The following is a 22,662-nucleotide window of genomic DNA, read 5'->3' as shown; positions in this document are numbered from 1 at the left end:
AACACCATCTTCCCTCCTCCTAAGCCTGTAGGTCAACCTTCATGATTCTTTTCACCTCAGCTCAAGCATTGTGTTCTTTATGAAATCTTCCCTGTAATAGGCAATTACTATTTTGACTGTTGTCCACATAGCTCTCTTCTATACAAGAGTTACCTCTTCTATAATACTTTGTCTACTTTTTACATTAGATTAATTACTTGAGGGCTGGAACGACATCTTATTCACCTCTGCACTAGCTAACGTTTTAGAATGTCCAACATGTAACAGGCACTCAGTAAATGTCTGCTTCTTTGTGGATCTGAGGAAATCATTTTACAACTAAGAGAAACAACACCTGCACGTATGTCACTCTCAGATCTTCTGAAGTCTTATTAGAGCACAAAGATCCCCAAATTAAAGGTAAATAAGCAACATCCCATAAGCCAATAAGGCACTGCTGCTGCTGCTAAGTCGCTTCAGTCGTGGCCGACTCTCTGCGACCCCACAGACGGCAGCCCACCAGGCTCCGCCGTCCCTGGGATTCTCCAGGGAAAAACACTGGAGTGGGTTGCCATTTCCTTCTCCAGTGTGTGAAATTGAAAAGTGAAAGTGAAGTCGCTCAGTCATGTCAGACTCTTCGTGACCCCATGGACTGTAACCTACCAGGCTCCTCCATCCATACTGGAGTGGCTCGCCATTGCCTTCTCCCAATAAGGCACAGAGACGCTTTAATTTTTTGGTGACTATCTGAAAGCCCACTCTAGAAAAGAATCTTCTTACATCTGATAAACTCTACAGAAATTAAATAGTGGATAGTATACATAACTTGGGATTAAAAATTTTTCCAATGCACCATTTATACATACCACACAGGAAAAATAAAAGCCATGTAGAAACATAACACATTTTATATATCATTTTTTAGAATTAGAAAATGGTCAATATTTGGGGAAGAAAAAATGGTCAAGGGCAAAAAAGGGAAGATATTAATATTTTCCTCACATTTTTCTTTCCTTCTCTTTTTTTTTTCCACATCTCTACTCACAAAGTCAAAAGAAAAAAGGAAAAGTTAAAGATAAGCTGAATCAAGAGGCAATCCTTACACCCCTGCCTCAAACAAGAAGAACCACCCATTTTAACAACTTTAGGTAACTTATTTATCTTATATACAGTTAGAGAATATACTAATAACTTTTTCAATCAATTGACCTAGAAACACAGAATAAAATTATATTAGAAGCTTCTCTCCATAGAAGATGGCATTGATGCTTTAACAGAAGCTCTGTGTGAATTACACTTCCAGTTACCACATGGTTATGGGCGCAAAGATGGGCTAGATGCCAAGTCAGTTAAAGCAGATCAAGCAACATGAATCTGTGCTGACATTGTTCTACCTCATCACTACACTTTCTAAAATGACCTAACAATGCTCTCAATCAGACTTCTTGAACTAATTGTTTTAGGAATACAATTCTGTTAAATTTTATCTTTAACTCTACTTCACTCTAACAAGGAAACAACTTTCACTCAATAGTTATTTTAGAAGATATTTGCAAGCATACAAACAAGAAAATATACTTACAGATTGTATATCTTGTAATGGTTTTTATGCTTTGAATCCAAAAACCTTAAAATAAAACAAACAAACAAAAAGCCACCATTAACAAAAATGAGCTAACATTTGAAATTACATTAATACTATTGAGAAAAACCAAAAGACAGATTCTATTTTTCCTCATCTCAAATGTAATTTAAGAAAAATAAACTCCAATAAATATTCCCTCCATGGGTTTAAGCTAGTAAGCAGTTCCTTCTTATATAATTATTATATTACACAGATTTATACAATCTGCAGTAAAGCCATAGCTTTTCATAAGATGAATATTTTCATAATCTCTCTTTAGCCTAACATAATGAACTTGAGTGTTAAGAAATAACTTCTTTAAAAAGCATTATTAGCATTTAGCTCAAGTTACCTAGCTTATACATTTTTCTGAGTCACATGCAATCAAGTAATATTAAAAATAATCCTAGTAACTCAGTCATCAATTCTTTCAAACTAAAAACATTTGATATTTGAAAGATGCAAGTAATAACTACTAGTTTTATACAGTGTATTAAACATTTTCACATACATATTCTTATTTGATGCTCACAAACATCTGAGAGGTAGAGCTTATTCACATTTTACAGATGAGGGAAGTAGGTAAAAGAAATTACAGGACTTGCCTGAGGTCATACAGCTACTATGTCAAAAATCAACACCAAAGACCTCGCTCTCAACAATTAGTGGAGAAACTAAACAACAATTACAGCCAACACTTTATATGCCAGGCACTACTTTCGATACTTTATACATATAAACTTATCAAATCCTGTGAGGGAAGTAGCAGAGGGATTAGAAATTTGTAAAGCTGAAGAAATAGAATAAATAGAAGAGCAAATGGAAAACAGAAGAGACAATTTTAAAAGACCTAAAATCTAGGAGATGCAACATATGAATAGGTATCCCAGAGAAAAGGATGGAAAATACAGGAGAAGAAATCCATGATATAATTCAAGAAAAAGACCCCAAACTGAAGATCATGAATTTCGAAACTGAAAGGGTATAATGAATATTTTTTTTTAAAAATTAAAACAGATCCAAATAAAGGCATACATATTTTAGCGAAGTTTTGGAATATTGAAGAGATAAACCTAAGATCCTAGAAACTGCCTGAATCAGGTTTCATAAAAAAACCTGTAATCAGAATAACTTCATACTTTTTAATGGCAACACCGGCAGCTAGAAAACAATTAGACAAAACCTTCTGACTCTCCTAGTCTAGAATTCCACAGCTGCTGCTCCTGCTAAGTCGCTTCAGTCGCGTCCAACTCTGTGCAACCCCATAGACGGCAGCCTACCAGGCTCCCCTGTCCTTGGGATTCTCCAGGCAAGAACACTGGAGTGGGTTGCCATTTCCTTCTCCAGAATTCCACAGCAAGATACACTATAAAACAAGTGTGAATCTATAATAAAGGCATTTTAAAATAAGCAAAGTCTCAAATAATTTTGATTTCCACATATTCTTTCACTCAGGAAATTATGAGAAAATTATGAGAAAATGTGTTCCACCAAGACAGGGGTGGGAAACCTATGGAAAAAGATGACAAATTCCAGAAACTGAAGAACTCAGCTCAAGAGAAGAGAACAGAAACCACGGAACCCCTGAATGAACAGTGAAGGAACAACTCAAGTAGACAGTCATACAGCAAGCTCAGAGAACAACTAAGCCAGTTTAGGGACGAACAGAAGGTTCCTAAAGAAGATGAAATTGATATAATGCCAAATGTGCTCAAACATTTCCAGAGATTCAAACTTAGAGGCAAGTTTAGAGACAAATTAAAGTTAAGAAGGCAGAGACTAAATGAGAGAGAGAGAAAGGACAAAGGGAGAAAGAAGGGTAAACAAAATGTGTAGGAAAAACCAGCTATAATATACTATATTGTTTACACGGAGTTCAGTCGCTCTGTCGTCTCTGACTCTTTGTGAACCCATGGACTGCAGTACGCCAGGCTTCTCTGTCCATCAACGAATCCCAGAGTCACTGATGGACAACAAACTCCAAACTCATGTCCATTGAGTTGGTGATGCCATCCAACCATCCCATCCTCTGTCGTCCCCTTTTCCTCCTGCCTTCAATTTTTTCCAGCATCAAGGTCTTTTCCAATGAGTCAGTTCTTCACATCAGGTGGCCCAAGTATTGGAGATTCAGCTTCAACATCAGCTCTTCCAATGAACACCCAGGACTGGTCTCCTTTAGGATGGACTGGTTGGACCTCCTTGGAGTCCAAGCGACTCTGAAGTCTTCTCCAACACCACAGTTCAAAAGCATCAATTCTTTGCCACTCAGCTACTGTCACATCCATACATGACCACTGGAAAAACCATAGCCTTGACTAGATGGACATTTGTCGGCAAAATAATGTCTCTGCTTTTTAATATGCCGTCTAGGTTGGTCATAGCTTTTCTTCCAAGGAGCAAGTGTCTTTTAATTTCAGGGCTGCAATCACCGTCTGCAGTGATTCTGGAGCCCAGAAAAATAAAGTCAGGCACTGTTTCTCCCAGTGTTTCTCATGATGTACTCTGCATATAAGTTAAATAAACAGGGTGACAAAATACAGCCTTGACATACTACTTTTCTTATTTGGAACCAGTCTGTTTTTCCATGTCCAGTTCTAACTGTTGCTTCCTGACCTGCATATAGGTTTCTCAAGAGACAGGTCAGGTGGTCTGACATTTCCATCTCTTTCAGAATTTTCCACAGTTTGTTGTGATCCACACAGTCAAAGGCTTTGGCATAGTCAATAAAGCAGAAGTAGAAGCTTTCTGAAACTCTCTTGCTTTTTTGATGATGCAACGAATATTGGTAATTTGGTCTCTGGTTCCTCTGCCTTTTCTAAAATCAGCTTGAACATCTGGAAGTTTACAGTTCACATACTTTTGAAGGCTGGCTTGGAGAATTTTGAGCATTACTTTGTTAGTGTGTGAGATGAGTGCAATTGTGCCGTAGTTTGAGCATTCTTTGGCATTGCCTTTCTTTGGGATTGGAATAAAAACTGACCTTTTCCAGTCCTGCGGCCACTGCTGAGTTTTCCAAATTTGCTGGCATACTGAGTGCAGCACTTTCACAGCATCATCTTTCAGGATTTGAAATAGCTCAGCTGGAATTCCATCACCTCCACTAGGTTTGTTCATAATGATGCTTTCTTTTTTTTTTTTTTTTTTGATTTTTTAATACATATTTTATTGAAGTACAATTGAATTACAGTGTTTCAGGTGCACAGCAAGGTGATCCATTTATACACATGCACACATATTATTTTTCAGATTGTTTTCCATTATAGGTTATTGAAAGATATTTACTATAATTCCTTGCACTATACAGTAAACCTTTGTTGCTTTTTGAATATCTATTTTCTTTTAATTCAAAATCTAACGTTCTACTCGTATTAAGTGAAACAATAGGAATGCAAATGTCATGAATTTAATAGTTAGGCAAAAAGTCATGTGTTCTAAAATATATATATTATACATTCTATTCATATGTGTGTGTGTGTGTGTGTGCAAAAGCTTTTCTACTATTCTTTTTTTTTTTTAATTTATTTATTTATTTTTAATTTTTACTTTACAATTCTGTATTGGTTTTGGCATAGATTGACATGAATCCACCACAGGTGTACATGCGTTCCCAAACATGAACCCCCCTCCCACCCCCCTCCCCACTAAAGCCCATTTGACTTCACATTTCAGGATGTCTGGCTCTAGGTGAGTGATCACACCATTGTGATTATCTGGGCCATGAAGATCTTTTTTGTATAGTTCTTCTGTGTATTCTTGCCACCTCTTCTTAACATCTTCTGCTTCTGTTGAGTCCTTACCATTTCTGTCCTTTATTGAGCCCATCTTTGCATGAAATGTTCCCTTGGTATGTCTAATTTTCTTGAAGAGATCTCTAGTCTTTCCAATTTTATTGTTTTCCTCTATTTCTTTGCACTGATTACTGAAGAAGGCTTTCTTATCTCTCCTTGCTATTCTTTGGAACTCTGCAGGCAAATGGGTTTAACTATAAATGACATTTATCTAGTTATAACATAAAAGCTCAATATTGATAAAATCAAAATTACAATATAACCACTGGAAGTATGGGAAATGAAAACATGTGGCTGGATTAAAGGGGAAAAAAAAAAGTCCATAAACTTGAATGTGAAAAAGTATGTTACACAGTCAATCAAGTAGTACTTAAAACTTTATCACTAACTGATGTCACATTATGGTTTTCGAAGATACCAAAATATTATTTACAATCAACACTGCAGAATTAACATTAGACCTGCCAATAGATTTAAATGTGTTTATAACTATTATTATACAGATATTTTAAAATACTTTATAACCACTATAATCAAAACTAATACAATAGTCATATTTATAATCCTATGGATTTTATTTTATCAATTTAAATCATTCTAAGAAACAGTTCATAAGCTTCAACAGACCGTCTACAAGATACATGGCATAAGATTATGAACTCTTGCCATGGGGCAGTGGTTGTTAATAAACCCTATAAATCTATCTGATTCTAGTATTTCATATGTACATATTTAAGGTATGTGTAACTTTTCCTAATTCTTTTTTTTTTTAACCCACTACTTCAACCAACCCCGGAAGCATTGATTTTGCTATGAAGACTTCTATTGAACTATAAATAATATTACAAGAAAAAGTGGTATGTTAGAGACCCTTTCATTCCTATCTCTTTTACCTTCTTTATCTTCTATATTCTTGGATATTTCTCAATTTGTACTTTTGGATTTTTCTTTAAAATTAGGTAAAATTTACATATAGTGAAATACATAGATCTCAGGTACACAATTCTATGAATTCTGAAACAACCACTCCAATCAAAATATAGGACACTTCTTCCATCCCAGAAAATTCCCTCATGCCCATTTGCAGCAAAGCCCCACCAAGCTCTCAGGTAGCTACTACTATTTCATGAAGTATGCATCTTTTTTAACGAACTTCCTTCATTTATGTTTTTAATTTATCCATGGTGTAACATGTATCACTAGTTCATTCTTTTTATTCCAATTATTATTCTGTTGTATGAACATACCACCACTGATCTACTCGTCTTTGATGGATATCTGGGATTTTACAGTTTGGGGTTATTATGAATAAAGTGCATAAACATTCTTGAGCAAGTCTTTTATGGGGACATATGCTTTCACTCTCTTGAGTAAATAATAGCTAGGCGTAGAACTGCTGGGTCACAGAGTAGATAGGGGTGGGTGTATACTTATCTCTGTGAGAAACTACTGAACACCTCTCCAGAGTGGCTGTTCTATTCCACAGATCTACCACATTTTAAGAGTTTCAGTTGCTCCACAGTCTTACCAACATTTGGCACTGTTGGTTTTTTAAAAAAATTCTAGTCCTTCATTTGTTTATTATCATCTTTATACTTCCTTCTGTGAAATATCTAAGTTACTGGCTCATTTCATCCCCCAACTGAATTGTCTTTTTTATTACTGATCTAAAGGAGTCTTCTATATATTCTGGGTATAAGTCCTTTGTCAGATATTTGCTCCCTGTGTACAACTTGCCTTTCCATTTCCTTAATAACGTGCTTTGATAATCAACAACTTTAAATTTTTATAAAATCCAATATATCATATTTTTCTTTTGTTTAGAACCTTGTAGTTTCTCTGAGAAGTCTTCCCATACACAAAAGCAGTTCATAAAGACATTCTCTATCTTTTGTTCTAGAAGCTGTATACATACTTTTAGACTTTTCTCAGTTTCTATTTTAATTTGGTTCTATTTAACTTGGTTTAATAGATAATGCTAAGGATAAACAGAATATCTAAAACATGGACAAATGATTTCAAGGACAGTGATCATAAAATTTAATAAACAACAACTCATTGCTACCTGCAGTATCTTCCACCGTGGGTTGCTTATGAGAGAAAATGAATAAGCAAAAAATAATCTACAAAATACAATTTTCTCTCAGAAAGTCTACAATGTAAATGTGAGCAGAGGGGAGGGGAGGTATTATGGAAGATTAATATTTCATTTTTAGTTCATTCTGAGTTTGGTAACTTTATGATTTGAATCCAAATACATAAACCTACACTATATTAATAGGAATGTACACATCCCATTGCCCAGCTCCAGGGAATACTATGCAAAGGCGGTAGTCCTGTACACTTAAACTGGAGCCCAAAGTAGTGGCAGGACACATACCAAAATGGTCACAGTGTTTATCCTAGGTTTATAGGAAGAGATGGGCGCTTTCATGATTTACTTTCAACACTTCTACAATTTTGTTGTTAAAATATAAGCACATACTACTTTCAAAAGAAAAAAGTTTTCTGCCCTAATGTATTTCCCCTAAAAAGTAAGAATTGATGAAGTTATATCACATTGTTCTACCTCCAAAGAGTAGGCTTCACGAAAGTCTAGGTTCTTTTAAACAGTATTTTTTAGAGTTTACATAAAATTATTATTTTTATATACTGTTTTAAAGTACAAAAAACAAGAATCAAAGTTTTTTTATGTGACAACAGTCCTCTGAGAAATAATTAGTTTTAATGAGATTCATGCAGTCCCTATTTATAACGACTCGGGAGGTTTTTCTTAATTGTATTTTCATTCAAACTAAGCCTGTCCTGAGGATATTAAAAAAAAATTTTACTAGCACACACTTGGTGCCAAATCACAAATCTGACATCAGTGAGAAATGATGTCAGCAAAACAGAAACGATTCATTAAAATGCTGGTAATGTGTTATTCCTCTAAACCCCTCGTAGACGTTCCAGCCATAAAAAGCTTTTTCTTCAATTTCACCAACACACTTTTTATGTTACTTTAGCTAGTAACTACTTTGTTTATAATGTATATTCAAAGATAACTGTTATCTTTTTTTAATGTTCAAGGATTATTTATTATGGGCACAACTGCTAAGAATTTCTGCTTCCCATTCTTTTATTTTTCTACGTTCCCTTCAGGAGGGACAAAGGCTTACTAAATAGTCTCATTTGATTCCTCATAACACATACTTAAAAATAAAATCACTTCAGTTCTAAAAAAGAAAAGTATCTATAAGGGTAAACTTTCATTAAATTAAATATTCCACAAAATAATAATGACTGAGCTAGTAAAATGAACATAGATTTGAGATGGCAAATAGGTACCAAACTGGTGGTGGCTGATTGAGGTGCAATGTTAAGGCTATTAGAACAATATCTAGGTTGGAGGCTGAGAAAGAATATGATGATTGATTACCAATGTCTGCCATTAGCGAGGGAGAGAGGATAAAATAAAAATGTCCACTTTGCCATCTCCAGAAGACATGAATACAAACTTATGGGTTGTTGTCATTCAGTCACTAAGTTGTGCCCAACTCTGCAACCTCACAGAATGCAGCACGCCAGGCTTCCCTGTCTTTCACTATCAATTTAGAGAAAGAAAATTTGAACATTATAAATTATTATAGAGTAGGCAAAGTTACTGTAACCAGATACAAGTCTATTATGAATAAGCCTTAAAAAGCTTTGTTCTAAAAATATTTCTTTACACTGGCATTCAATATAAAGGGGCCATCTCTTAAAATTTCTCTTACAGGAGCATGTATATACTTTCAACGATTATAGAGTACTGGTATAGGCATTTTTCCTTTGTAAATAACTGCAAAATTGGGGAAAAATACATGAGGAACTAAACAAAAGGCAGCAGAGGCCTATGATCTTCAAAGAAAAAGAAACCTTCCCTGCCTCGTGCAAAATCTGTATGCAGGTTTTTCTCTAAGTTTACCCTTATAGATACTTTTCTTTTTTAGAACTGAAGTGATTTTATTTTTAAGTGTGTGTTATAAGAAATCAAATGAGATTATTTATGTAGTAAGCTTTTGTCATTCCTGAATGGAATAATAAATAATCTTTAAACATTAAAAAAGGAAAACAAAACAAAACAAAAAAGGAAAACAATTATCTTTGAATATACATTATAAACAAAGTAGTCAAGAAGCAACAGTTAGACTCAGACATGGAACAATGGACTGGTTCAAAACTGGGAAAGGAGTACATCAAGGCTGTATTTTGTCACACTGCTTGTTTAACTTCTATGCAGAGTACACCAGGCGAAATGCCAGGGTAGATGCAGGCACAAGCTGGAATCAAGATTGCCAGGAGAAATATCAATAACTTCAGTTATGCAGATGACACCATCAATGGCAGAAAATGAAGAGAAACTAAAGAGCTCTTGATGAAGTTGAAAAAGAGTGAAAAAGCTGGCTTAAAACTCAACATTCAAAAAACTAAGATCATGGCATCTGGTCCCATCACTTCATGGCAAATAGATGGGGAAAAAATGGAAACACTGACAGACTATTTTCTTGGGTTCCAAAATCACTGAGGATGGTGACTGCAGCCATTAAATTAAAAGATGCTTGCTCCTTGGAAGAAAAACTATGACAAACCTAGATAGCATATTAGAAATCAGAGACATTACTTTGCCAACAAAGGTCTGTATAGTCAAAGCCATTGTTTTTCCAGTAGTCATGTATGGATGTGAGAGTTGGACTGTAAAGAAGGCTGAGTGCCGAAGAATTGATGCTTTTGAACTGCAGTGTTGGAGAAGACTCTTGAGAGTCCCTCAGACTGCAAGATCATATCAGTCAATCCTAAAGGAAATCAACCCTGATTATTCATTGGAAGGACTGATGCTGAAACTGAAGCTCCAATACTTTGGCTACCTGATGCAAAGAGCCAACTCATTGGAAAAGACCCAGATGCTGGGAAAGATGGAAGGCAGGAGGAAAAGGGGACGACAGAGGATGAGATGGTCAGGATCGCATCACTGACTCAATGCACATGAATTTGAGCAAGCACCAGGAGACGGTGAAGGACACGGAAGCCTGGTGTCTTGCAGTACATGGGGTCGCAAACAGACCAACTAAGCGACTGAACAACAACCCCAAGCCTGCCTTGTTTTCAGCTTGAAGACTCTATTTTGACAGAGCAGAAGGAAATGGAACAAAGGTTTCACTGAGGTAAACAGACAGAAATTGGAGTTCTGGATGGTAAAGCAGCTAGAGTTTGTGGAACAGAATAGCAGAAAAAGAAGGATGGACAGATGGAGGGACTTCGAAGTCTGTGTGGAAATTAACCTCAGGGCCTTGGCATGGGTTAGGCTGCATATCTGCAGGTTCTGGAAGCATAATGGAGATAATATCAGAGAAAGGACAGTACTGGGAGAAAGAGCTCTGTCCAGCCAGAATGGAGAGACTTTAGGTATTCAGCTGAGGCCCTAGAAAGCCACACCTGAAGAATAAGGACCATGACACGAAGCAAAAGACAAAACTGAAACAGGCCTACCTTAACAAAGAAAACCAAGCCTGATGATATAAGGAGATTAGCCATTAATTTAAATGCCTGCCAAAATGAAACTCAGCACACTTAAAGTAACAATTCAGACTTTCTACAACATATCACCCAAAACATTCATCATACAATTAAAACTTATTAGGCATGCAAAACAGGAAAATATGATCTATGACCAAAAAGGAAAAAAAAAAAGCAGTCAACAGAAACCAAATCCAAGACGAACCAGATGTTGGAATTAGCAGACCTGGATTCTGAAGCAGCTATTATAAAAATATACAAGAATGTAAAAGAAAATGATTACAGCTTAAGTGGAAAGATGAAAAATCTTAGCAAAGGTATAGAGACTATAAAAGACAGAAATTCTAGGTCTCAAAAGTACAGTATCTGAAAAGAAAAATCTACTCGCAAGACTGAGGACTGCAGAAGATGTGGGAGATTGAGTTTTCTAATGACGTATTCCCCATTCCACACGCTCCTCTTAAATATAACCTTAACAATGGTCTCTTTTAAGTGGTGGAGTCTACGGCCCATCCCCCTTGAACTTGGGCACACTTCTGTGATCACCTCAACCAACTAAGTACTGGCAGAAGTGAGATAAAGCTGTTTCTAACACCAGGTCATAAAAAATGCCGTATACTTCTACCATGGACTCTGGATCTTCACAGTCAAGAAGGTACCATGCTATGAAGAAGCTCAAAATAGCCTACATGAAAAGGCCAGGTGTAGGGGTTCTGGCCAACAGCCCAATTAAAGACCTAGATAAGAGACAGCCTATACCAGAGACATGAGTGAAAACACAAATAGATGATTCAGCCCTCAATCTGCCAAAACTCATCTCCTATCACTGAGTTTTCCCAACTAAGGCCCCAAATATTCTGGAGCAGAAACAAGTCATTTCCACCATACCGTGTCCAGATTTCTGACTCACTTAATCTGTGAGTACAAAATAAATAAATGTTCTATGCTATTTATGTTTAGACGTGGTTTGTTACACATAGATTATCAGCTGGAAAATAAAGATATGAATTTGATAACACATAGTAGTTAATTATTTAACCTAGAGAACAGAAAAAAGAAATTGAAAAAAAATTTAAAGACATCATGGCTAAAAATTTCCCACCCATGGTATATAAAACATCAACTTAGAGACACTACAAGCTCAATAAACTCCAAATAAGACAAATATAAAAAGAACCAAACTATGCCTATCATAATCAAAACCACTGAAAACAAAAGGGAAAAAACAAAAGGAGTCAAGAAAAAGATACATTATATATCTAGGAGAATACAAGTATGAATAATGGCTGACTTCTCATCAGATCTAATGAAGCATTCAAAAACAAAAACAAAGTCATCACAGAAGTCTATATCCAGCAAAACGCCTTTCAAAAACAATAAACAAATATAGAGGATTTGTCACCAGCAAACTTGTTCCTAGGCTGAAGGGAACTAATTCCAGATGAAAACTTTGACTCTAAAGAAATAAACAAAAAGCATCAAAAATAGTAAATACAGGAGTAAGTATAAAAGGACATCTTTTTTTCTTGATTTCACTGAAAGATAACTGGTTAAAGCAAATAAAATAACATTGTATTCTACGGTTTACTACATACGTAGACATAAAATACATGAAAAAATCATACAAAAGAAATGGAGGAAAACAGGATTTTACTGTTGTAGGGCTCTTATATTTTAATACTTACAATAACAACTCTAAGAGAACTGTAACAAGCTGTGTTCTATAATTCCTAGAACAAACTCTAAATATATACAGATACACACACACAGAGCTAAAAAATAGAAGAATTTAAATGGAATACTTTAAAATATTCTATTAACCCCAAAGAGGAAAGAAAAAAAGGAATGAGGGAGAATGAGGAAACAGGAATGAATGGAATAAAATAGGAATGAATGAGCAACTAAGGAAGGTGTTAAGACTAAAAGAAAACATATTAATCATATTAAATATAAATGAACTAAACACTCCAATTAAGAAAGTCAGTGATTATAAGGCAAGCTCAAAATTACAAATACTTGCTATACAAGCTGGCACACTCTGCAAGCAATGAATACACTATGCAACGCTAAAAAGTGAAAGAAGCCATATTACGTAAATCAAATGCAAAACCAAATCTAGATGCAACCAACTCTGGAGGCTCTATACGTTAACACCATGCTGCTGAATTCATTCCAACAGAGGAGAAAGAATCTAGGTAGCAAGATAAGCTTTTACTGACTCTTAGAAGGTATCAGAAATTCAGTTATTATTTTGGTGAAGTTACTGGTGGTCCAGAGTCTGATCTTCTATCTTTCAGAATTAAACTTGATCATGTCAACATATTGAGCAGTGTTTTTCCCCCCAGGAAATTAGAAACTGTATCATATGACTGATGTATAATTATTATAATGATCATAATGGCAACATGTTAATCTATTGAAAAATCCAATTGCCATAAGAACTGAATTGTTCATTGAAGATTGTATCTCACCACAGGAGATCTGAGAAGTGTAATCAGAATGTTGCTGAATAAGTGTGAACTCAAACAAGAGAAGTTAGTTAAATGAAGCAATTTTTAATAGACTAAGATATTCTGATGCTTCCATCTCCACAAAAGGAATAGCTTTGCCAAAACTATCTGAAGTTCATTGGCTAAGACTTCCTTTCTCTTGGCAGTGTTTTTCCTATATTTCAATAGCCAACCAATCTTTCTTTACACTGAAAGGCTTTACGTAGATGAAGTAAACATATTCCACTGGACTAATCTGAAGTCTTACTTTAAGTTCTAAGAGTCCTTCTGTTTCTTAAAGGTGAACTAGTATATTTCTGCTCTGTGCCAGTATTTATAGGTTAGAGCATTCTATCATTTGCAAGTGCTTGGACAACTGATAAAATATCATCCAAAAAATATTTCTTGAAAACTTGCAAAGTGACAAACACTACTGCAGATATACTGGTAAAAAAACTCCAAGTATGACCAACCACAATCATTAATAAAAACTGCTTCCAGCAGCTTGACAGAAACCCAGCAAACCTGGCTTTACAAAGGTTCCCATCCAGAAATCAGCCTAAGGACACTGGACAGTTCCTGCCAATCCAGCAGAGGCTAAGAAGAAACCAATTACTTTACGTGCTGCATGTTCCTGAAGCAAAGCAACTATTTGGAAACCACATTTAAGTCATCTGCTGTATCCACGTTCAATCAATATTTGCCCTTACAACGCTAACAAACCTACAGCTGCTACTGCTACTACTGAAACGTGAAATTGGATTGCTGTTTTTCTCTTTAACACATAAATCATATCATGCTTCATCCCATTAAACAAAGGTAAACTTCAAATACTCTATTAGGTTGGTGCAAATGTCATTGCTGTTTCAGACTGTGAATTTTATCGTTATAACTAGGCTCAAACACATCTTTATTAATCAAAATGGGAACCATTATAATAAATAACATTTGTGCCAATGAGAAGTAAGTTTGTTTACTCCTGTAGCATAAAAATCCGAGCTTCAGGATTTGACGAACTCTCGGAGAACATTTTTTGCCTCCTGCTGGTTGTAGAAGTGTTTTGCCTGCAAAAAGTTGAGATACTTGAAGAAATGGTAGTAGGCTGGTGAGACGTCGGGTGAATATGGCAGATGAGGCAAAACTTTGTGGTACAGTTTATTCAACTTTTGAAGTGCTGGCTGTCTGATGTGTGGTTGGGTGCTGCTGTGGAGGAAAATCGGACCCTTTCTGTTGACCAATGGCAGCTGCAGGCAATGCAGTATTCAGTGCATCTCATTAATTTGCTGAGCATACTTGTCAGATGAAATGGTTTCGCCAGGCTTCAGGAAGCTATAGTGGATCAGACTGGAAACAGACCACCAGCAGTGGCCATGACCTTTACTTGGTGGAAATCGGTCTTTGTGGAAGGGCTTTGGAGCTTCTTTTCAGTTCAACCACTGAGCTAGCTGTTGTCGCCTGTCATATAAAATCACCTGTTATAGAAAAGCTGTAACAAACCTAGACAGCAAATTAAAAAGCAGAGACATCACTTTACTAACAAAGGTCCATCTAGTCAAAGCTATGGTTTTTCCAGCAATCATTTACAGATGTGAGAGCTGGACCATGGAAAAGGCTGAGCAACAAAGAACTGATGCTTTCAAATTGTGGCACTGGAGAAGACTCTTGAGAGTCTCTCAGACAGCAAGGAGACCGAACCAGTCAAATCTAAAGGAAATCAACCCTGAATATTCATTGGAAGGCCTGATGCTGCAGCTGAAGCTCCAATACTTTGGCCACCAGATGCGAAGAGCCGATTCACTGGAAAAGATCCAATTGCTTGGAAAGATGGAAGGCAGGAGGACAAGGGGGCAACAGAGGATGAGCTATTTGGATGGTATCATTGAGTCAATGGACATGAGTTTGAGCAAACTCTGGGAGATAGTGAAAAATAGGGAAGCCTGGCATGCTATAGTACATGGGGTTACAGAGAGTCAGACATGACTTAATGACTCAGTTCAGTTCAGTAGCTCAGTCGTGTCTGACTCTTTGCGACCCCATGAACCTCAGGCCTCCCTGTCTATCATCAACTCCTGGAGTCCACCCATAACCCATACCAACTGAGTCAGTGACACCATCCAACCATCTCGTCCTCTGTCATCCCCTTCTCCTCCTGCCCTCAATCTTTACGAGCATCAGGGTCTTTTCAAGGAGTCAGCTCTTCGTATCAGGTGGCCAAAGTATTGGAGTTTCAGCTTCAACATCAGTCCTTCCAGTGAAAACCCAGAACTGATTTCCTTTAGGGGGGACTGGTTGGATCTCCTTGAAGTCCAAGGGACTCTCAAGAGTCTTCTCCAACACCACAGTTCAAAAGCATCAATTCTTCGGAGCTCAGCTTTCTTTATAGTCCAACTCTGACATCCATACATGACCACTGGAAAAACCACAGCCTTGACTAGACAGACCTTTCTTGACAAAGTCACATCCCTGCTTTTTAATACGCTGTCTAGGTTGGTCATAACTTTTCTTCCAAGGAGTAAGCATCTTTTAATTTCATGGCTGCAATCATCATCTGCAGTGATTCTGGAGCCCAGAAAAATAAAGTCAGCCACCATTTCCACTGTTTCCCCATCTATTTGCTATGAAAGGATGGGACCAGATGCCATGATCTTCGTTTTCTGAATGTTGAGCTTTAAGCCAACTTTTTCACTCTCCTCTTTCATCTTCATCAAGAGCCTCTTTAGTTCTTCTTCTCTTTCTGCCATAAGGGTGGTGTCATCTGCATATCTGAGGTTATTGATACTTCTCCCGGCATTCTTGATTCCAGCTTGTGCTTCATCCAGCCCAGCGTTTCTCATGACGTACTCTGAATATAAGTTAAATAAGCAGGGTGACAATATACAGCCCTGATGTACTCCTTTTCCTACTTGGAACCAGTCTGTTGTTCCATGTCCAGTTCTAACTGTTGCTTCCTGGTCTGCAAATAGGTTTCTCAAGAGGCAGGTCAGATGGTCTGGTATTCCCATCTCTTTAAGAATTTTCCACAGTTTATTGTGATCCACACAGTCAAAGACTTTGGCATAGTCAATAAAGCAGTAATAGATGTTTTTCTGGAACTCTTTCGATGATCCAGCAGATGTTGGCAATTTGGTCTCTGGTTCCTCTGCCTTTTCTAAAACCCACGAACATCTGGAAGTTCACATATTGCTGAAGCCTGGCTTGGAGAATTTTGAGCATTACTTTACTAGCATGTGAGATGAGGGCAATTGTGCAGTAGTTTGAGCTTTCTTTGGCATTGCCTTTCCTTGGGATTGGAATGAAAACTGACCTTTTCCAGTCCCATGGCCACTGCTGAGTTTTCCAAATTTGCTGGCATATTGAGTGCAGCACTTTCATAGCATCACCTCTCAGGATTTGAAATAGCTCAACTGGAATTCTATCAACTCCACTAGCTTTGTTCGTAGTGATACTTCATAAGGCCCACTTGGCTTCACATTCCAGGATGTCTGCCTCTAGGTAAGTGAAGACATCACACCATTGTGATTATCTGGGTCGTGAAGATCTTTTTTTGTACAGTTCTTCTGTGTATTCTTGCCATCTCTTCTTAATATCTTCTGCTTCTGTTAGGTCCATACCATTTCTGTCCTTTACTGTGCCCATCTCAGCATGAAATGTTCCCTTAGTATCTCTAATTTTCTTGAAGAGATCTCTAGTCTTTCCCATTCTATTGTTTTCCTCTATTTCTTTGCACTGATCGCTGAGGAAGGCTTTCTTATCTATTCTTTGGAACTTTGCATTCAGATGCTTATATTTTTCCTTTTCTCCTTTGCTTTTCGCTTCCCTTCTTTTCACAGCTATTTGTAAGTCCTCCTCAGACAGCCATTTTGCTTTTTGCATTTCTTTTTCTTGGGGATGGTCTTGATTCCTGTCTCCTGTAAAATGTCACGAACCTCCGTCCATAGTTCATCAGGCACTCTATCAGATCTAGTCTCTTAAATCTATTTCTCACTTCCACTGTATAGACATAAGGGATTTGATTTAGGTCATACCTGAATGGTCTAGTGGTTTTCTCCACTTTCTTCAATTTCAGTCTGAATTTGGCAATAAGGAGTTCATGATCTGAGCCACAGTCAGCTCCTGGTCTTGTTTTTGCTACTGTATAGAGCTTCTCCGTCGTTGGCTGCAAAGAATATAATCAATCCGATTTCGGTGTTGACCGTCTGGTGATGTCGATGTGTAGAGTCTTCTCTTGTGTTGCTGGAAACGGGTGTTTGCTATGACCAATGCGTTCTCTTGGCAGAACTCTATTAGCCTTTGCCCTGCTTCATTCTGTACTCCAAGGCCAAATTTGCCTGTTACTCCAGGTGTTTCTTGACTTCCTACTTTTGTATTCCAGTCTCCTATAATGAAAAAGACATCTTTTGGGGGTGTTAGTTCCAAAAGGTCTTGTAGGTCTTCATAGAACTGTTCAGCTTCTTCAGACTTAATGACTAAACTACAACATGTAAGTCATTAGCAAAAAAACACAAAGCAAGAAATGTGCATTAAAATGATGTATAACATAACTACATTTATTTAAGAATGTATTTCTATTATCAACGGCCAAGATCAACAATGTAAAACCACAAATACTTTTACACCAACCTAATAGTCCTTAACTATTTTCTCCTAGTCATTTTCAGGTTGTCACAATCAAAATTAATTATATATCTGATAAAAGAAAAGTATCTTGTTGAAAATGTACTCTTGCCTGCACAGTAGTACTTTCTCCTACATTATTTCAAGTTAAACAGAAAGGCAAAAATAAGAGCTTTATATTAAATTCAGGTGAAAAATAGTAATCTCCACAACTAAAGGAAATCTATTTTATCTAAAGAGGTGTAAGAGTCAAAGGAAAAGAGGTTTCTGGGGCTTACTGGGTGGTTCAGACAGTAAAGAATCTGCCTGTGATGCAGCAGATCCAGGTTCAATCCCTGGGTTGGGAAGATCCCCTGGAGAAGGGAATGGTAACCCACTCCAGTGTTCTTGCCTAGAGAATCCCATGGACAGAAGAGCCTAGTGGGCTACCGTCCACAAAGAGTTGTACAGGACTGTGTGACAACACTTTAGGGTTCTATCTATAATCCATGTTCAGTTAATTTTTGTGCACAGGCATACCTCAGAGGTGTTTTGAGTTCGGCTCCCTGGTGGCTCAGACGGTAAAGAATCTGCCTGGAATGCAGGGGACCCGGGTTCGATCCCTGGCTCAAGAAGATTCCCGAGAAGAAGGGAATGGCAACCCACTCCAGTGTTCTTGCCTGGAGAATTCCATGTACAGAGGAGCTAGTGGGCTACAATCTATGGGGTCACAAGAAGTCGGACACAACTGAGCAACTAACACACACACACTAGACTATGGCAATAAAGTGGCTCTAGCATTCTGGCTTCCCAGTGCATATGAAAGTTAAGTTTACACTACACGATAGTGCATTAAGTGTGCAAAGGCATTATATGTCTAAAGAAATAATGTGCATACCTTAACTGAAAAATACCTTATTGCCAAAAAATGCTAACCATCACTTGACAATGAATAGCTTCCATAAACTTTCAGTTTGTTTAAAAAAAAAATGCAGTATCTGTGAAGTGCAGTAAAGTGAAGCACAATAAAATGAGGTATGCCAGTGGTATAAGAAAGGTTCATTTTACTTTTATACTGAGTTACAATTGCTTCTGTATCATTCTGTTAACAAGAGTATCCCTTCCCCAGTGAATTACCTCTGTACCTTTGTCAATAAACAATATGTGTGTTTTTCTGAAATCTCTATTCTGCTCTACTGACCTATAAATACACGAGCCAGCCATTCCATTCACAGATAGCCAATAGAAACGAAAACATACATTCACGAAAATCTTGTACGTGAATACTCACAGCAGCTTTGTTTTTAATAGACCCAAACTGAAAACAAATGTCCACCACAGGTAAATGGATAAATTATATCGTATCTATAAAATGGGATATTGTTCAGCAAGAAAAAGAACCAAATTACTAATAAAAGCAACAGGGATGAATTTCAAAAATACTATGCTATAAGAAAGAAGCCAGACCCAAAAGAGTACATATTATATAACTGCATTTATGTAAAATTCTAGAACAGGCAAAACTTATCTACAGAGTGATAAACTTGCAGACTGCCTGCAGGGCAGCCCCAGAAGCAGAGCTGGGGACTGATTGCAAAGGGGCATTAAGAAACTTTTTATGGTAATAGAAATGTTCTCAATCTTGATTGTGGTAATGTTTTTACATGGGTGTATATATGTCAAAACTCAGTCAACTGTACACTTAAAATAGGTAAATGTTGTTGCATGCAAATTATACCTTTAAAAAGTTGGTTTTTAAGAGTATATGAATATAATTATCAACTTGTAAAATACAACTCACCTCAAAAAAGTCTCAAATTTACTTTGATTAACAGCAGAAACAGCAACAGAAGGAGCACATCATATTCAGGAATTAGAACTTTTTAGAAAGAAATGCAAAATGGCACCATCTACAATAGTACTGTCCAACAGAACTTTCCACAATAATGGGAATGTTCTATATCTGGGCTATCCAACACAGAAGACGCTAGCCACATGTGGCTACTGAACGCTTGAAATGTGACTATTGCAAAAGAAAGTAAGTAAAGTTATTTTTAATTACTGTAAACTTAATAAATAGCTACATGTAGCTAGTGGCTACCATATTGGTTAGCACAAGTCTAAAAGATCAGCGAAAAAAATCCAATGGAACATGCTATGTGTGCTTCTTAGAAAGTATATTCTTGGGATAGAGCATAAAATTGAAACAGAAGAACGATACATTAATAACTAGGGAGTTCACAACTGTCAAAATACTTACTGAAAACAATATTTTCAAGCACATGCAATTTTCTAACAAATTTTTGATATGCTTGATTTTCTTTTATCAGTAGACTAAGAAAGAAGGGAACTACAATTTTGGATGTATTTCTAACCAAGAATGAGGAACAAGTTTGAGTGGAAATGCCAGGAAACAGGGAGAAAGTATTCATATAATTTTAGAATTCACGTCAGACAAGGAAGGAAATACTGGCATAGTTAGATATGATACAGATCAGTAAAACGGATTTCAAAAGCTTCATTTAAATAACAGGCTATGAATTCATAACTCAATATCTAAAAGGAAAGACCACAGAGAGGTTTTAAAAACTAAACTTCTGTATAAACAATTACAAATGACCCTAGTTTAAAAAAGACAAAAGAGGAAAAACAAAAATTATTTAAGAGCAATAAATACAGCCACAGAGAATTTACCCAGATTAGATTAAATATATATATATATATATATATATATATATATATATCTCCAGAAAAAAAGGGGGGGAAATATTTACAGATGAATATAAAACAGTAGCATATATAAAGGAAAATAAAAATGGTAAAGACAAAAGAAAAGGCTTGGAGTGCAAAGCAATGTTTAAACCAAAAAGAACAATAAATAAGACAGAATTCCACAAGTTAGCTAGCTATATAATGCTAGAGGCAGAAAAAAAGCAGGAACTCCTAAATTTCCTTTTCACTTCTATTTTCTCTGTCCAAGAAAATATTGCTCTGAATGAATAACTCAAGAGTGATGGATGCATGATATTTTCTGGATTAAAAGTTTTATTTGCAATTTAAACAAAGCTATTTCTTAAAGAACATTTCTGAACAAACGGCTACAAACAAAAATCTTTTCATATTCCATGATTATACATATTAGTAAAGCAGAGAGCAATCAATGATTCAAAACAGAGATAAACCACCAAGCTTATCACTGCTTTATCTGAATCTTATAAAATTCAAATGTAAGAGTAGCATAGCATTATAAAAATTGTCTGAAAAAATAGTACCACTAGTTTCCAAAGAGTTTGTAAAAATCAATAATCATAGCAAGGTCAGCACACACAAACAAACCAAGGAAAAACATGTAAACCAATAAAGATCACCAAATTGCTTAAACTCACACAGAAATACAATCAAAAATCACATTACAACAAACTGCAAAACGTTTTAAGCTTGGTAATATTTATTTCACCAAGACTGTGAAGACATCTTGGGGGGAAGATGCATACATGTTGGTGAGAATATAAAATGATACCATTTTTAAGTTTAAACCATGGACTCACTGCAAAGAAATTTACCTTAAGGATATAAGTACTTGCAAAAGGACACCAAGCAAATGTGTGAAATTTCTGTTTAGAGCACTGTTTTCAACAGCAATAACTGGAAGCACCCTAAAACATGTATCTGAGTGGGCTGTTTACTATGGTATGATCATAAAATGGAAGACAACCAATAAGAGAATCAATTTCATCTCCACACCAATATGGAAAATTCCAAAGTATGTTAAATGAAAAAATAATAATATGAAGTATGTTCTCATTTGTATTTCTTAAAGGGTGAGTATAACATGAAAACAATTTTTTAAAGAATCTATGAAATTTTTAATTGTAGGTAAGAGAGTCTGAGGATGTGTGTGACGTGTAAAACAGGAGAAATGTGTAAGGGATATTTGCCATCTCTAGGCTGTTTAGCATCCAAAACTATTCCAATCTGGAGAGAATTTCAATAAATAAACAAATACTCCCTTCCCCATCTTTCTCACATTACATGTGCAAGGTCTAAGATCAATTAGGTCCTCATGTTCTGGACACTGAATCCCAGGTAGTAAGAACAAGGTACAGATGAGTCAAGGAATTATTCAGAAAGATCTCCAGCGGAGCTTAAAGTTTATGAACCCAGTCATCAATATTTAGTCATGGTGGTAGTACCTAGGACAGCAAATATCTAAGCAGCAATGTCCTCAGCTGGGGGTGCTCTTCTTTATAACCTCTTGACTTGATCTGCTTCTCTTAGCTTCTGACAGTCTTCAAAGCCTGGTTCTCTGTGAGCTAATTTTTTTTTTTTTTTTAAGAATTCTCTTCTAATTAAGTTAAGAGTTACTTTTTGTCACGTGCAATCAAGAATTCTGACTTCTTTTATTTTCCTATAGTTTTTTTTATAAGTGAGGGTTGGTGAAATCATACTTTTTTTGAGTGTTCCCTTTAATATGTGAACTTTACTGTAATTTCTTATCTAGCACTGTGGGCAACAGTGAGACAGGCAGGAGAATAAACAATCTATTTAAAAGAAAATATCACAGCATTTTTTCAAGGAGCAGGGGTAAGTTCTCTCAAAGAACTTGAATATTAGTTAGGGAAACATTCAGCATGACTGCCCCTCCCACTTC

The 22,662-nt window shown here is 36.4% G+C and overlaps 1 protein-coding gene across 1 annotated transcript in view; it reads right to left on the bottom strand.

Moving 5' to 3' along the window:
- Window positions 1-22,662, bottom strand: part of PTEN (phosphatase and tensin homolog) — a 102,979-nt gene that overhangs the window by 38,062 nt on the left and 42,255 nt on the right. Inside the window, exon 3 of the mRNA XM_040254696.1 lies at window positions 1,562-1,606. Within this exon, the coding sequence (XP_040110630.1) occupies window positions 1,562-1,606 (45 nt within the window). The remainder of the gene's footprint in view (window positions 1-1,561; window positions 1,607-22,662) is intronic.

The sequence above is a fragment of the Oryx dammah genome, unplaced genomic scaffold, assembly GCF_014754425.2.
Source record: "Oryx dammah isolate SB20612 unplaced genomic scaffold, SCBI_Odam_1.1 HiC_scaffold_14, whole genome shotgun sequence".
NCBI lineage: Eukaryota > Metazoa > Chordata > Mammalia > Artiodactyla > Bovidae > Oryx > Oryx dammah.
This window is presented reverse-complemented; position numbering and strand designations above follow the sequence as displayed.